Below are 17239 nucleotides of genomic sequence, written 5' to 3'. Positions count from 1 at the left end.
AAATTTTGAATTACTTCATTATGAAGCAATAAACCAGTTCGCATTACACTTAAAATTTTATTCAAACACTCACCTTCCAACCTGCACTGCTATTCGAATCGCCTTTATCCTTAAAGTATGGCACATTCTGAACCATCCACTCGTAGATTTGGCTCAGCGTCAAACGCTTGTCGGTGGCAGAGCCGATGGCGTGCGTTATGAGATCAGCATAGGATAGATTACCCCATGCATTGCGACGGGATGAGTTCTTTTTGGCCGCATTCGCATTCTGTATGGCCTGCTGTGAATCTGCATGATGATAAAGAAGGAAGAGAAAGCCATAAAAGACATATTTCAACTGATTGCAATTGGGGCAAGTTTGCTTACCACCCGGTGCCAGTTGCTGATTGCTGGCCTTTGTGCTATCGAGCTCGTCGACGGGCTCCACAAAATTCTCGGGACGTGGACATGGCCAGGTGTTGGAGCGGGCGCGTGTCTGTGGCTCGAAGGCGGCATCTGGATGCAGCTCGTTTACCAGTTGATCCATTTGTAGTCCATTGTCTGATCTGGGCAGATTGGGCCAGTCCTGTGGGAAGCCGTCCATGATGGCGAACAGTTCGTTTTGGAGTTGCAGCTTTAAAGCTTTCGTCCGCTAGCTCCAAAACTTAAAGGCTACAAAGAAAGAGAAAATAAGATGGGTTAATAATAAGCTTCATTATTACAAATTTCATTAATATATCATTTTTCAATTTCTGAATTAAAGATGAAAGGGAAAAAGAGATGGTTTCATACATAATTATTCATATTAAATGGAATTTCACTAATAAAGTAAAATATATAAATAAAGTTATTATGATGTAAAGTAATGTTGATATCATTAGCAATTTCATTGAATCGTTTGATTGATTTATCAAGAACGAGTCAAATTCAATTCGGCTAAATACAGCATTTAAATTGACTCCATCAAGTCGATTTTCAATTGAGCTCCCATCTTGCTAAACCCTTGAAGTCATTAGTAATTTCATTAAATCATTATATCGTGTCATTTTGTCATTACGTTTAATTCTCAAGCATGCACACTCTTGTTTCATAATACATACTGAAACACATACACATTCACTTTGCTCGTCGATTAACATATTTAGTAGGAAGAAGCTGTCGATGTATAGTCCCCGAAACTTAATTCGATCTCTCGCTTCAAAGTGATCTAACCTGTTTGAATGCACGGAAACCGATTACGAAACGCGATCTTTAAGTGTTTTGAAAAATTTACGAGTTCGTTTTGTCAGTGAAATTTTTTAAACAGAAATTTGTTATGGCTTTCAGCGTGAATTACGTTAAGTTCATATAGTAAAAAATACGTTTAACTGACTATTTGCGCTCTTCTTAGACAACTAAGCTAAATTCATTAGTTGGTACCATTTTATAAATCATTTACGTGATTGAAAGTTCATTTATATGTTAGCTACAGGGTATGTGTTAGCCGAAAGCTTTTGTAATTAGTCTTAGTTTCATTATCTTTATGTACTGTTATCTACGAAAAAAACGGTGCTGCCATACCAGATTATATTTATATTAGTTACAGGGTATCTTCCAGACGAAAACATTCAAATTTATTGAGTTGAGCCCAGAGTCGAGGGTCGTAACTCATTATGTTAGGAAAATTATTGTACTTTGGCTACGATTTGATATCTTTTATATACTAAAAACTAAAACAAAAATGGGAACAGCGCTGCCATACCTATCTTTATATACTAAAAGCTTTAGAAAAATAGAACGGCGCTGCCATATTTGCTGGTATTTATATTTATATTGGCTACAAGCCGACGAAAACATTTCAAATTTATTGAACTTGTCTTGGGACAAGCTATCTAACACTTGTATAAAATTGGAAAATCTACAAGAAATACTATAAAACTCTACAAGACCTGTAACTGATTTTTATTAAACTTACAGGGTATAGGGACGTTGTATAACTTTTGCATTTACTTCGCTTTGTTTTAATTCAATTTAAGGAGCAATGAGATGATCGTTGACTATCAAAAGGGGGTGTGCATTCTTCTGAATAGTTTCGAGTGCGTATATTTCTGAGTCTGTGAAATGATCGTCTGTGTGTGTGTGTCTGCGTGTGTGTAGACTTCTGCCTCTATCAGTGGAATGTGCGACGAGGACGACATTGGACGATAATGTATTATGGGTTATGATCTTGTCGTATGCCGCGCACAATCTTCAGGCATTCGCTGAGAACTCAATTAAAATTCATCAATTTCAATGTGGAGACATTCGCTGCATTCGCCGCGGTTGCTTTTGTGACTAAATTTAGCATACGAAACTATTAAATTGAGAACGAAATGCATAGAATTCCCAATAACTGATAATATAAAAGGCAACCAAAATAACGCCAGCAATCTTTTCTATATACATCGTTTGCTCATACATATACATATTTATGTATATAGTACATATGTACATTATCAAAAGTCTATTGACACTGGCCGCGCGCTGTCTGCACGGGGAAGCTGATAAGCTTTTTGGAGATTGACTGCAGCTTGACGAACTTTGCACGAATTTCAAAAGCTGTTATTGTTATTTTGGAGACTTTGTGGTATATATGTATATACAGCACGCACACTTATCTACATATACTATATATGCTTTGTATACATAATATTAACATTTGCGTGGTTTTGCATTTTGAAATAGTTTCAATTCCTTTCAATTTAAATTTTCATACACATTTGACGCGCTCTCTTAAATCGTTGAATTTGATAACAGACTCGCACTCACACTCACCATAATAACAAAAGAGGCAAACACTTCTTCCTCTCTTCTCGCTCTTCGTTAAGCCGTTTGACCGATTACCCGATTGCTCTCTTTTGCGTGAGCTTTGTAAACAAATTGAAAATGTGTGTGAATTAAAATACACACACCTCACACACACACATCTATTGCGCTCTCGCAGAGTACACACACACACATGCGAGTCTCACACACATTCGTTGAATATGTACAATGAAATTTTAACGAAAGAGGCGCAAAACAACGACCGTTGATCGCCGCAAACTTTTTGTTTTTGTTGCCTTTTTTATTGAGTTTGTTTTCATTTTGTATTTTTTTTTGCTTTGCTTTTCGACATTTCTTTGCTGCCTTTGAATTTTTGTGTTGTGTGGCGCACTAGGTCCACAAAATTTTATAAGTTGAGTGTGTGTGTATGTAGGAGGCAGAGATGGCGACGGAGAAATACCTTGAGACACAAGCACAGCACAGAACACGGAAGTATAACAAACAACAAACGATGTTCTTCTTATAAATACACATACACATCAATTTACGTGTATGCGTGTGTGTGTGAATATTTTTGGAATCTACCTGTGCTGGGAAACTACACACACGCTAGTTATTCTAAGAATTCCAGTTTCGTAACAAGCATCACTGACCCGCCCAAAAAAGAAGCCAATTTATCGCAGAGTGCCAAAAAAATACTAGATCCAACTCGTAAAGCTTTTAACACTACATAGTCGAATATTTAATACTCTAATCAAAGTCTTAAAAATATGGTACAGTTCAATCTTTTTAAACAGTTTTTATATGTTATGCTGCATCGCAATTAAATACTTTAAGCAAATCTTAAACACTTAAAACTAATTCTTCATAAATAGTTTTGAAATTTAATCCTTCATCGCAGTTTAATACTCGAATTATATCTTGAAAACCTAAAACTTATTCTTTTTATACAAAGCATTGTCCTTCTGAAATTCCCAGTCGTTAAATATTTTTGCGTAATGAAATTATTTGGTGGAGAGGTCGCGTTTTGTGTCATCATCGCATTACATTATATACTATATCTTAAAGTGACTAGTTTATGGCCGTAAATAATGAGAACGAATTGGAAACATTTAACGACAGGAAAAAACCGCACAAGCAACTAACTGAACTGAACTGGAATGAACCTCAAACTGACCTTAGACACTAACAGCAAAGAGCATAACAATAAAAACTAAAAAAAAAAAACAACAACAAAACAAATTCTAAAAATAGGTGGATGGAGTTCAGTACTTATGCAGCTACTAAACTTAACTAACTGAAAGTTAGAAATGCAAATGATATTTTATTATCTGGTATTTTTAAATAAATTTAAAAAAAATACTAATATTAATTATCGAAAACATACAAATGTTGCAGATTTCATTATTATTATACTGTTCAAAAAGTTCTTTTAACATTTAAATAATTAATTTTGATCAATTATCATAAGAAAAATACATTTTTTTTTTTTAAATTCCTGAACATATCATAAACCCATTTAACTGCGCGTTAAAATGTAAGAAATTAACTCATTAGCTCAAAATTTAATTGTTTCACTCGTTGATAGCTGGCTGACATCTAATTTTAGGTGCAACAATTGCTTCCAAGTTAAAAATAATCCACACATTAGTATGCATATGTATGTTTAGTTGTATGGCTTAAATATGCATATATATTCGAAACAGTGCGAAAAATTGCGTCGCACAATTAAATGAAATGAAATGAAATGAACAACGGCTACTTGTTGCCCGCCAAATGTCACCCAGAAACACATAAATGCTAAATAATTTACAATAAAAATAAGAATGACATTTACGAACGTCATCAACGGACACACATACCAAAATACCATAAACATTTACATACAATCTGTAGATATATTTGAAATTCTTAAGAAAATCAGAACAAACGTAAACATCAAAACAATAACAGAGCACAGAATTCAGAATTCGGATTGATTTAGTCATCTTTATCATTTATGGGCTGCGTCATCTATTAACGTACAGGTTGGAGAATCTTACAAATTAGTAATCAACATAAAAAGTAAATATGAAATTTACATATTTTATTAATTTAATATACAAGAAATTCAGCAGTAGATTCTTTCCGGAATTTAATTTGAATTTGTCGAGTATATTCTACTCCCCTTTTTTTTAGATACTTAACCCAGAGTAATTAAGATTAGATTAGATCGCATTTGCTTAAAATTTTCCAAAACTTCAGCGTAATTTGTTTTCGAAGAGACTTCATTAGAATGAAGAGAACTTAATTATAAATGTGGCCAATTTTATAGTATTGACTTTAGTTTAAATGACGCATTTATTAGATCTTACTCACTATTTTTCCACTCTTCAGCTGGATTCAGATCTTGTTGTTTACAGTTTACAGAACGTGAAAGAAAGAGAATTCAACGCCAACGCATTCAAAACAAAAACCTAGACAACAAAAACTAAATAGACCTACGCGCGCAAGATGAAAGTAAAAACGTATTCGAAACTAAAAACATTTACGAATGCGAGTATAATTCAGAACGGGGCCCATTATTATTACAATGAATCAGTGAAAAGAGCCGCAAGCACGGAGAATTTGGTTCACATTTCTTAGTAAAAACGTAAAACGTAAAGTGGATCGCACAGAATTTCAACAGCATTTTGTGTGGGCGAAAAGAAATTAGCATTTGAATGATTGAACAACTGACAAATTGAACGCGATGTTTGTTCTAATTCTGTAGGCGAGGCGAACACAAATATTACACAATTCTCGAAATGGAACCAAAAACGGTTTCGGGATGGCAAAATTTTCGAAATTTCGCCAAGAACACACCCCAAAATTAATGCTGAAACAATTTGCAATTTGCTGAAAGGAAAAGTTCCATTTGACAGAAACTCATTAGCAAAAAGTGTCAGGTTTGAAAGAACACACAAAAAAAAAAAATATAGAAGCGAGATTTGCAGAGAGCGAAATTAATAAAAAGAATACGACGAAATAAGCCATAAAGCAATAAACAAAAAAACACTCTAGATACTATACTATATACACACATATAGGCGAAACAGAAATTAAGCAACAAAAGATGCACAAACAAAGAGCGAAAGAGAAAGAGAAATAGAAATAAAATATAAGCAAAAACAAAAAGAAAAGAAAAGAAACATTGTTATGTAATTTGTGCTGCTCAACATTCTCTTTCGTCGATTATAACGTTTTTTGGCCAACAGATAAAAATAGATATATGCGCGCTTAACTGGACCGACCTGAATGATAAGCACTGCTATATATAGTAGTATATACATATATATATGCGTACATTTAATGTTATCAGCAGAGATCGCAGGCAAACAGGCGACCAAAACAGATGCTCATGTGATGTTATTCCGGCTAAACCCTTCTCGCACATGGCCAGGTTCAGTTACGTGGAAGTAAAAGATACTCATACGAGTAGAAGATACAACCACACACACACATACACATACGAAGATATAAGTGTATGTGCTTGGCATAACTCGTCAAACAGGATTATTAAGCAAAAGTAAGTATGTCAGCGCTGGCTTTGCTTTGCTTTTGCTTTTTTTTTTTGCTTTATAAAGACGCTGCACACTCAAGAGGCGGCCCTCCAATCAGACAGCCAAACAGCAACGAGTGCGAGCGAGAGCGCCTGAGTGAGAGTGAATGAGTGAGCAGAAAACTAAATAAGCTGACAGCTGGCACCTTAACTGGTCTGAACTCAGAGCTTGGTGTGGTCTACTTAGGCCTAAAACTCGGCGCTGACAAAGCCAAACTCTTCAGCCACCTTCACTTGCCACAGCATGTGGCATGCATTGATTAAAGATCTATTGAAGTGATCGTGACCATATTTTTTTGTTATTTAGCCTCTTTTTTTTGCACTTTGCTGCACTTGAAATGTTTGCCACACTATTATCACTTCAGCTTCAGACACATATTCTTTCCCTCTCTCTCTGTTATCACTGTGCGATAACAGCAAGCGACTGCGAACTGCACTCGTTTGTTGCCAAGGCAATACATTCTATGTGGATATAAATATATCAAAGTATTATGCACACACTGTCAGCTTATCGCTGCTTAAGCCTTGCCCAACAAGTTTGCCAACTGAACTTGCAATTAATCGTTTATCGTTTATCGATTACACTTTTGTCTATTTGAGTATGCATCTCTCGAGTCGGTCGCAAGCATTTCATTTGCATGATTCTGTCATTAGTTTTCATTATTTACAGGTCTTAAGTAAATCATCTTCGCCTCTAGCACCCACACGTGCTTCCCCCTTCTCGCTCTCACACTTACTCCCTCTCTTTCTTTCACAATCTCACACGCTCTCTCTTTCTCTATCTCCTTCACCCGTTCACTGCCTGCACTCAAATGTTGTAGGCGACTGGAATGCAACAAAGAAAGTGCCAAAAGAGGCGACTGCAGTTTGCTCTGCTGATATCGCTGACGCATTCTGGTTTTCATACACTGCACACAAAAAAGGGGTACATCGAATAATAATTAGATTCGCGGGCATCTACTAAGAAAAATTTGTTTATTATAATCCTCAGAATCTTCATTCCAAATTTCACTTTCTAAAAATGTATTCTTTTTGACAGGAACTCCACTAAGTAAATGCAGTATTTTTTCGCATAAATACTACAGTTTAGCGGTATTTTATTATTTTGTGTTTGAGCACGTCTTAACACAATTTCATTATGTTAATAAATGTTTATTTTATCATACTTTATTTATTACCATTTTTTAATTTGCTTTTTAAATACGGTGAAAACGATGATAAAATCGTTATAACGTAATTTTACAGAAATAATTGGCTAAATTCTGTTTTAAAATTTTATTATAATTATACGGACTTAAATATTTACAATCTATCAATTTGTTAGAGTACAGTCTTCTATTTATTTTTCTGTTTGTATTATATTTTTCTGTTTTAAAAAAAATCAGTAGAAAGGGAATATAACAGAATCTTTCTTAAAATACTTTAATTTGGTTAAGTTATACATATATATATATTATTATTCTAATCGAATATATTTCTATTTGAAAATAGTAACATTAAACCCTTCTTACTAGCATTCCATATATAAATCCACCCACTTTTGTGTCTCAGTGTACGCCACTCAATTCAGTAGACAGCGCATCTAGTTTTCGTCGAGAACCGCATCAACTTGTTATTAATTTATTAACTCAATTATCACGGAAGCGCATTCAAATAGAAGCTTATTGAAAGTGCCATTTGCCGACTCTTTCGCTCCTTAGCTCTACACGTGGCTGGGACTGAGGTCAAAAAGAGAGAAACACGCGCATTGCATTCAAAGGGAGGAGTGCAAGGGAAAGCGGCTGCCAAATGAATAATAATAAATGCAAAAAAAATTGTAAAAAAAAAAAAAGTCCATAGAGATCGCTGTGCTTTGTTTACAAATACAAATCAAAGTCTGTCGGGCAAACAACAAAATCAACTCTCGATCAATCAGCAGCAATGACGACGACGCTTGAGATGTTTCATATATAAGGAAGTTCTAATCGCCAATATAACATATATAATATTTTACTATACACTTCGACTCGTGCTTGACCCATTCCCACAATTTCATTTCAACTTCACAACTATCATTTGGCAAACTTTTTGGCCCAACCTTATCATAGAACACTATCTGTAAAAGTGGCCAGCAAACACTCGAAGATATGCCCGACTTTAATCTATAACTACCACCAGCGGCTATAGATAAGACATTTACATAAATACACGAGTAATTCGAGTATATGACAACTTATCGCAATTTCTGTCTCTCTTTCTCTTCATTTCTTTCTCTCTCTATCTCTTTTGTCAGTGACCATTGAAAAATCGACCCATTTAATAAAGAAACTAGCAGCTTAATCACATTTCAATGTCAATTTTGTTTGGTCCAACAAAAAAAAAACAGAAATATTACAATATGCAATATCACAATGACTGAGCATTTATTTAGGAAAGAAAGCCTGCAAATTTTCCCAATAAACTAAAACAGAAAAACGAGGAAATAACTGGATTGTGGAGGTAATAACTAAAATACTATAGTATGACATGAACATCTTGTAGAAAATATTTAGAGAACATTTGCAAAAAGAAAGCTTAGAAACAAACTGGAAAAATTTAAAGGAAATAAAAAAAGAAATCTAAAGGAATCATGAAATTAATAATTATTTTGTCAATATTTAGCAAATCAAAATTTGAGAAGTCAACGCTATATTTTCGAAAATAAATAAAACAAAATTTTTTCAATATTCTCCTAAAAAAAACGAAAAAGAAAGTCTTGCGAAAAATGTTCAGATTGCGATTAACAAGTATACAACTAAAATATAATAGAAAATGCAACTAAAGTAATGTGTAGTTGACATGTAATTTCAGGAAATTAATAATTATTATTGCTATAATTATAGACTGCCCTATGCAATAATCGTAAAATTATAATTACGTTTAGTCTTAAGTATTCTTAAACTTTTAAACATTAAACGAATCAAACAAAAACCACAAATATCGGAATAAAAATATAACTTTCAATGAATATTAATCGAATAAAAAAATGTTAACTGTGTGTTTCCAAATGAATTCAAATTATAAACTTTAATCTGTACATTTCTTAAAATTGACCCAAGCACTAACTTCGTTCTGTTAAAGAATGTTTATTATAATTTTAGCAATCTGCTTTTTTCATTCCCCGAATTCGAAGAAGAAGCTTCCTTTGAGTACTTAAACATTGTGTGAAACAATATTGTTTGAGATATGTAGTACGTTTTCAAAAAGGGTATAAATATCAACTAGCGACAGCAAAAACAACAGCAACAACAAGAGAGCAACAACAACAGAGCGACAACGACAACGACATCGTCTGTGGTGCGACACGCGCTGTAGTCGCTGCTATCAGCGACGCGTGTTATTTTTAGACGTATTATCAGTAGTGCTCTAATTAAGATCTCTGCACTGAACTCTCAAACAAAATGCTAACTAATCAAAATCAAAGCCCTGCAGCAAAGACCACAAAGCAGGCAAGACTTCCAAATAGACCGGAAAATCAAAAAGATACTTCCAACTTGCCGCTTATATATAAAAGATATATTTGTTTCTGGATATATATTGAGCTTGTAGCTTTTCAAATTAATTAAAGACAATCCAGCTAAATTTTTGGATGTAGTTTAAACTCTCCTTTCTTTATCGAAACAATTGAAGTTAAAAAGTATTCGAAAGATACATTTGTGACTGCAAATATTCAGTTTGTTGCCTAAAAAAAAGGTATGCAACATCCTATTTAAATTGTTTGTAATAGTTGGAGCCTTTTTTTCTCTATATTGTAACACTAAAGTTTAAAAGTATCTTGTGGATATTTTTGTAGAATTTGCAGAATTTATTATTTTAATCTTTATTTAGTAACATTTTCGTGTTTCTTTTTTCAATTTTTACTGGAATTTAACAATAAAACAAATCTAAATTTTTTGAACTATCTCAATTTGTTTCTATAATTAAGAGAAATTTAAAAGTATCTCAAAGATACATTTGCACTGCACTGCAAAACTATATAAATAATACATTTATATATAAAAATGCCGCTTGCTGACAAGCTAGGAAAAAAAAACACCCATTTTGTAGGCGTTAATTGGGCAGCTGTCTTTATATAACAAACTCACACAAACACACACACACTTAAACACTTGCAAATATTCCATTTATAACTGTTATTTACCTGTGTAAATCCAATTGGACGTTTCAAAGAAAAGCTTTTGTTGTTGCTCCTGTTTTGCTTAAAGTTGCTGTTATCGGCTGCGTTTTGAACTTGTTGTGTTTTGATTCTTTTGTTGAATTTATTTTGCACTTATTTCTTAATTTTTTACGTATGTATTTGATTTGTTTTGTTTTCCTTTCGGCCTTTTTTATTCACTTGTTGTTGGTTGTCTTTTATATTATAGGGTATAATATATGAATATTTACGTATTTATGTTATTTGGTTGTTTTTTTTTTTTTTTAGCAAAACTTGTGCAGGTTTTTTGTATTAATTATTATTTAGCTCTGTTTTGTTTTCTTGTTGTTGTTGTTGTTTCTTTTTTTGTAGGCTAACTCGCATGATTTCTTTTGCTCACACAGACACAAACACATATGTACTTCTCCTGTTGTTGTTGTTGTTTTGTGGGCGGCTGCTTGAGCTACATATAAACATACAAATTTAACTGTATTTAACTTAGCAATAATAAAAAAAAATAAATAAAGAGCAAATATACACATAAGTACGTATGTATGTGCGTATGTATGTAAATACACACGTACACCGTTCGTATGTATAAAAGCTTTATAAAAAGGAAAAAAGAGCGCGCCACAGCTTTGTAAAGAGACGAGGAGCGAGTAAGAGAGGGACAGATAGATGCGAGCGCGGGATCGCGTCACGTCACCAATTCATGCCAATTGGACGCATACAGAAATTAATTGGAATTCTTATAAGAATTCAATGAAAGCGTGCTGCGCAGTCGACGACGACGACGATCTACAAAAAGCGCACACACAAAACACTCACAAGCACACACACACTCGAACACGTACTCTCATTTACACACAAATAGGCTGGCTTATGTATTCGTATGTTTAAAGTTCAAATGGAAAAAAATTGATTTTATTTATTTTGTTGCTTTTTACTCCAATTTGAATTTGAAAATATATTTTGATTTTGCACCAGTATTCTGTGTTTTTCTATGTGTGTGTGTGTAGCGACCGGCAGTCAGCAAAGATCATCGTTGTTCTTATTTATTTTTTTAATTTCTTACTACGCATTCTTCACACGCTTTTTTTTAGTTATTTATGCTTTTGTCACCGTCTCTTTGCTTTATTTGTATAACTGTGTGTTTGTGTGTGTGTGTAAATGTGTGTTTTGTGAATTTTGCTTTCGACTTTCGTGTTGTGCGCACTTTTCTCACTTTGTTAATGTTTTGATTTTGGAATTCAACTCTTTTGCTTTTATTATCACATTTCAGAGCACTTATTTACGTTACGTTGCGTGGTTTGGAGGGGGGAGGGAACACGTGATCGTACGGGTGAATTTGGTGACGTTGGGGTTAAGTAGCGCGCTAAACGCTCAACGACCTCGTGGCTTTTAACCGCAAACGCAACGGACTCTGCTCGTTAACTGCTTTCTAGTTGGATGCGAACTGACAACTGATTGGTATACGAAACGCCACAAACCGAACCAGCGACAAAAACCGAACGAGCGAGAACCAGCAGCAGCAGCAGCGACGACGACAAACGGCAACGACAACGACGAAGCGACACGAACACGAAGCGCGGCCGGCCCTATTGTAGTGGTGTGTGTGTGTATCGAGAGAGCTTTGGGCACAAGAGAGCAAAGACTGGTTGGATGCCTGTGTTTGTGTTTGCTGCTCTCTGTGTTGGCATCCACACAACATTTTGAGTTCCACAACAAAAATGCACGTTTTGTATTTTGGCGCTCACATTTTATTTAGTATTTGTTTTTATTTCTCTTCAGTATTACAACACATACTCATACACCAACGAAGCAATAAATAACACGCCAATAGTTCAGCTATGTGTGTGTGTGTTTCTTTTTGGAATTTAGTATAATAACTTTGGAAAATTTAGTTGGTTTTGTATGGCAAGCTGCTTCTTTTTTTGTTGAACGTGTGAGAGCAGCGGGGTCAATGATAAGAGGCAAATTGACTGTTATCTGTACACACGTCCAAATTGCATTTCAGATAATGCAATTTCCTTACGAATATGGGGCTTTGAATTTTATTACTTGGCCAAAGAGTGGGAGAGTCGTCGTCGTCGCCGTCGTGAGTCGTTTTTACCAGTTTCACCCAATAGACTGGTTGGCTCATACGGCATTTGAGCATTTTTTTTAATGTGCCTGCCACATAAATTCCACAAATTACGCTGCTAATGAAGTCTAGACGCCTTTTGCCAGCGTTTAAGCAAGGCTTAGCGGCATTTTATGGCCAACGACAGGGACGCAAAAAAAATCAGAAAAAACTACACACAGGGCTGCAGCCTATCGAATGTTTCGATGAGAATTTACGAGACAGAAATCAATTTAGTTTCTATGCTTTGCTTTTTTCTCTCTCTCTCTCTCTCTCTCTCTCTCTCTCTCTCTTTCTCGCATTTTCCAGTTGAATAACTTTGCATACTCATCGCACTCTTCTTGCTTCTCATTCTTAAAAATTCAGTTCGATTTCTTTTTAGTTCATTATGCAATAATGCAAGTGATTTTATGAGTGTTGACGATTCGCAAAAACAAAACAGTTGCAGACTGGTTTGCAACAGGTTCAATTATTGAACCATAAATAGTGTCTGCATTTGTAATATCGAAAATCGGCTTGTTTATCGATTGCATCGATTAACAGCGCGAGTAAGACAGACACAGAAAAAGAGAGGGAGATCAGCCAATGCTCTTTCTTTTTTGTTTGGCGCGTGTCGAAATTTCATGTCTCGCCGTCATAATCGACACTCAGTTTTCAAGTGCTCAAACGCCTCCCCCGTCCACACACATAAAAAGAGTTTAAGAGTGACGACGAAAGCTCAACGTGTGGCTACTGATGACGTCTCAGACAACAGCGCAGTCGCGTCGCCTCGCCTCGATAACATTTCCATTGCGCGCCTACGTTAGACACAAGGCATGCGCAGCGGCTGTCGTCGTCGTCAACGTCAACGTCACTGTCAAAGCTTTAAGCTCCGCCTGAACAATTGACGGCGTAGTTTAAAAATTATCTTAACACGACGTCGGCGCAATTGGAATTAGATGGGAGTAATGATATCAGCCGTTGACTGGCCTTCAAAATATTATAATTTCTGGTTAATGTGCTGTGTGTGCTGCGGAGAGCGCAGAGCGGAGACTACTGTGTGTAGAGTTTAGAGCTTGCCAAATGTTTGCCTAAGCGTGTGTGTGTGTGTAGAATGTTTGCTCTCTGCCGGCGTGTGTGTATGTGTGTGTTTGTTAGAGTATCGCAAATCGAATTTGAATATGGTTACTAACAATTTGTTGGTTCGATGGGGTCTAAACTGGAATATAGATTGGTTATTTGCTGTGTATAGAATGCCAAATGAATATGGCCATTTTTTTGGTTGGATTATTACTGTTATTTATGTTCTATCGGAAGAGCTCTGATCGATCGCAAGATATTTCTATTATTTATACAAAACTGAGTTCAAATTGTGCAATATGCAAATGTGTTGTAATGCAAATATCAATGTGTGTATTGTAAAAGTAAGCTAATGAGCCAAAGGCGATATGATTAATTGAGCGACGTAATTAACGCAATCAGACAAGAGCTCACGACTTTAGAATTGACGCAATTGAGAGAAAAATGTGCCCAGCCCCCTTTCCCTTCTCTTGGCCATAGAAATATCATTCTCAAACACCCGTTTCTAACAAACCTAGAGGCGTCAATGAAAGTGCGACTTATGTATACACACACACACATACTCAGAGTGGAACGCTTGCTGATGACGACGCTTAATATGCAAATGGCAGCGGGGTCTAGAGTCGAGTATCACACACACAGCTACTCACATACACACATCATAAACTCTTGCTTGTGTGTGCATGTAAATTTGATGAAGAACTTCCTGATGCCGCTAGAAGAAGACGACGACGACGATGTCGCAGAGACAACAACGATATTAAGATAAAAGAGCAACATCCACAAATGACATCCACATTGAAAATATCGAGAGTCCACAAGCTTTAATCATGCATAGCATCCACTATCACATCCACACACAAACACAAACACAAATGTGTAGCTGGCAAAACTGGCGAATCGCCAACACAGAAACCACGTGGTCTTTCAAGTTCACACCACACAGAGAGAAGACTAGCAAAAAATAGACAAGGCGTAGAGCGCAATAAAATAGGCAAAAAGCGCAAAGCGTATAAAAAAAACACACACACACACATTCATATAAGTCAACGTAGTAGTGTGTGGTATGTGTTTGTATGTATGGTATGTGAATTGAAGAAAACCACATGCTACGCGAAAATATTTATTGGGGTGCAAAGGGGGGTCAGCAGCGGCAGCGCAGCAGCTGCAGTGGTGTCGAGGATGACGTTGATGTTGATGACAGCGCAGCGACTGCAGCAAACAGGTTAGGACGTAGCGGCAATGAAAACAAAAACACAAAAAACAAATGCAAAGAAAGCGGAAGTAAACACACAACAAAACACAACGCGAGCGGTTTATGTAAACAAACTGGAGCATTTTAGGTTCGGCGAGAATACAAGAGAGACACAGATAGAGAGAGCGAAAGCAAATTGGAGAGAGAGTGGCATGACTCTCATTGCCGGTCGATCGCTTTGGAGAATGGCGAGCGAAAAAGTGAAGTTAGTCCACAAATGCACACATACAAGAATACAGAAACACATACATATATGTACATGTTTCTGTATTCTTGTATGGGTGTGTGTGTGTGGCAAAGTGCCAACGTCAAGCGGCGCGAAGTTAGAAAACAGAATTGAAAACCTAACCTTACCTAATGTGGTATGAAATGACACGCAAAGCTAGTCACACACACACAGTCACTTCACTCAGATATTCACGCATACATTTACAAAAGATTTACGTGTGTGTGTGTATAACCAAAGTAGCGCAAAAACGTGGTTTTCTGCGTCGACTGCGGCAGCAAGCGCGGCGGCTATTGCGTCGTTCTGAAATGTTGAACAGCGAAAACAACAACAAAACGCACGTTGCTGAAAGAACGACAAGAAAATAGAAATATGTACTTCTACATAGTAAATGGAAAAGAATTGTGCTCCCCATACAGTGAATCGAATTAAACTGATACTCAGCCAATGTGTGGAACGTAAAGTTGCACTGAATACTTTTTTGTACAGTTCAGTATTAATCTAAGTATGGTTACAATGTATGCTTGCGCTATATTTAAATTTTGCCAGCTAATAAATTAATCTACTACAAGCTATTAAGCTGATTAACAGCACTCTCTTATTATGTTCCACAAGACCACTTGTATGATTTCGACTTATACTCCACACACTGCTGGCTGCCGCTCTTCCACATGCTCTCCACACGCACAAACTCTCTCATACACACACACAAACAAGTGGCGCTCTCTCACACACAGCACAGCATAAACTTTCTCTCGTCGCTGTGTGTTCTTTACTCTTTTCGCAGCCTCGCTCGCTTGCCCGTTCGTGTTCGTCACTCACTCAACCCCCAAAATGCATTGTCGTCTGGTGCCAACTCACTCGCACGCATGGGCTGATGCCTAAGTGCGAATGAGATGCACTGCATTGGCTGAGGACTTGCTTGGCTATGACAGGTAATCGTAACACGTATACGCAACCCTGGGCATGAGGCGCCGTTTTCTTGACACACTTTTCGACGAGTGCTGTGTGGGGTGAGGGGTTGGAGAGGGGAGGCTGCGGTCGGCGTTTGTCGGCTGCTGTTAACTGTTGGTTAATATCGCCTCCGAGCCCGTTTAGTGGGTGTGGCCCTTGCGTGTTCGCCTGGCGTCTGCGCAGCTCGTCCTTTGCTGCAATAGGTTGCTGGCGCCGTCGACGTTAGTGGCGTTTAATTGCCGCCTGCCTGCTGGTTGGACGACGACGACGCCGAAGAGGCTTTTCTTAGGCCACCGGAGCTGCGACTTTGACTCCGACGGCGTTTCGTTTTGCTTGGATTTCTTTGGTTATTCTTTCGTTTCTTCCTATTTTTTGTTTGCCGACGGCATTCCTAGGGGTTGTTAGGCAGGCTAATGGCGTGTCCTTGGGCCTACTCACACACACACAGACACACACAGAGAGACGCACACGCACTGTTAGTAGGCAGGTAAAGAGGCTGTTAATGTTTGCAGCTTGATTTACCCCTCAAAGCTTTCCCACCCCTCTCCGTTGTCCGCAAACTTCCCCCTAGGTATATGGGCAGCATATCAACACGTATAGCACGTAATCATCATTCAAATTAGCACATCATCATCTCCAAGTCGCTGCCATATCAACAAGTGCACCCCCTCCCTTAACATCACTTGGTCCCGGGATACCCATTAGTAAATTGAGCAACGCCCATTATGTTGATATGCTGAATGGACGGAGTTGTTTCCCTGACCTACTTAAGTCATTATAAAACCTGTTAATTAAACAATTAGTTCGAGTCCTTAGAAAAGTCGAGAGAGAGAGTGGGAGGGAGAACGATTGTTAAGGGAGACTGATGAGTCTTTCTTATTAATAAATCTCTATGATATAGTTTCACATCAGATTATTATGTGTGACGACCCTTTATGCTTCATTTGTATTACATATTGTGCATATATGTTAATATGCATGCAGCTCTTACCCCAATTTTTTGCGTTATCAATTAGGTTAATGCAACTGGAGCATATTGTTCGACTTGTTCGACATACTTATGTTACTTACAAATAGTATTAGTACTCCCCTCTAATCAAAACCATAATCGTCATTTGCGCAACTGA

General features: G+C 36.8%; 1 protein-coding gene across 7 annotated transcripts in view; it reads right to left on the bottom strand.

Moving 5' to 3' along the window:
• The window catches only part of LOC132784570 (forkhead box protein O), a 37972-nt gene extending 26002 nt beyond the window's left edge, over window positions 1-11970 (bottom strand). For 2 of the 7 annotated variants that reach the window (XM_060790262.1, XM_060790268.1), the window contains exons 1-4: window positions 11792-11970; window positions 10503-10959; window positions 367-651; window positions 74-288 (exon numbers count right to left, since the gene is read on the bottom strand). In XM_060790262.1, coding sequence (XP_060646245.1) covers window positions 74-288; window positions 367-583 — 432 coding nt within the window. In that variant the 5' untranslated portion in view covers window positions 584-651; window positions 10503-10959; window positions 11792-11970. Of the gene's footprint in view, window positions 1-73; window positions 289-366; window positions 652-10502; window positions 10984-11721; window positions 11740-11791 lie in introns of those variants that run through there. The other 5 variants (XM_060790263.1, XM_060790264.1, XM_060790267.1 and 2 more) reach the window with 5 other exon arrangements.
• Window positions 11971-17239: the final 5269 nt, after the last annotated feature.

This window comes from Drosophila nasuta, chromosome 2R (genome assembly GCF_023558535.2).
Source record: "Drosophila nasuta strain 15112-1781.00 chromosome 2R, ASM2355853v1, whole genome shotgun sequence".
NCBI classification, from domain to species: domain Eukaryota; kingdom Metazoa; phylum Arthropoda; class Insecta; order Diptera; family Drosophilidae; genus Drosophila; species Drosophila nasuta.
The sequence above is the reverse complement of the archived record's forward strand: the minus strand, read 5'-3'. Positions and strand labels throughout refer to the sequence as shown.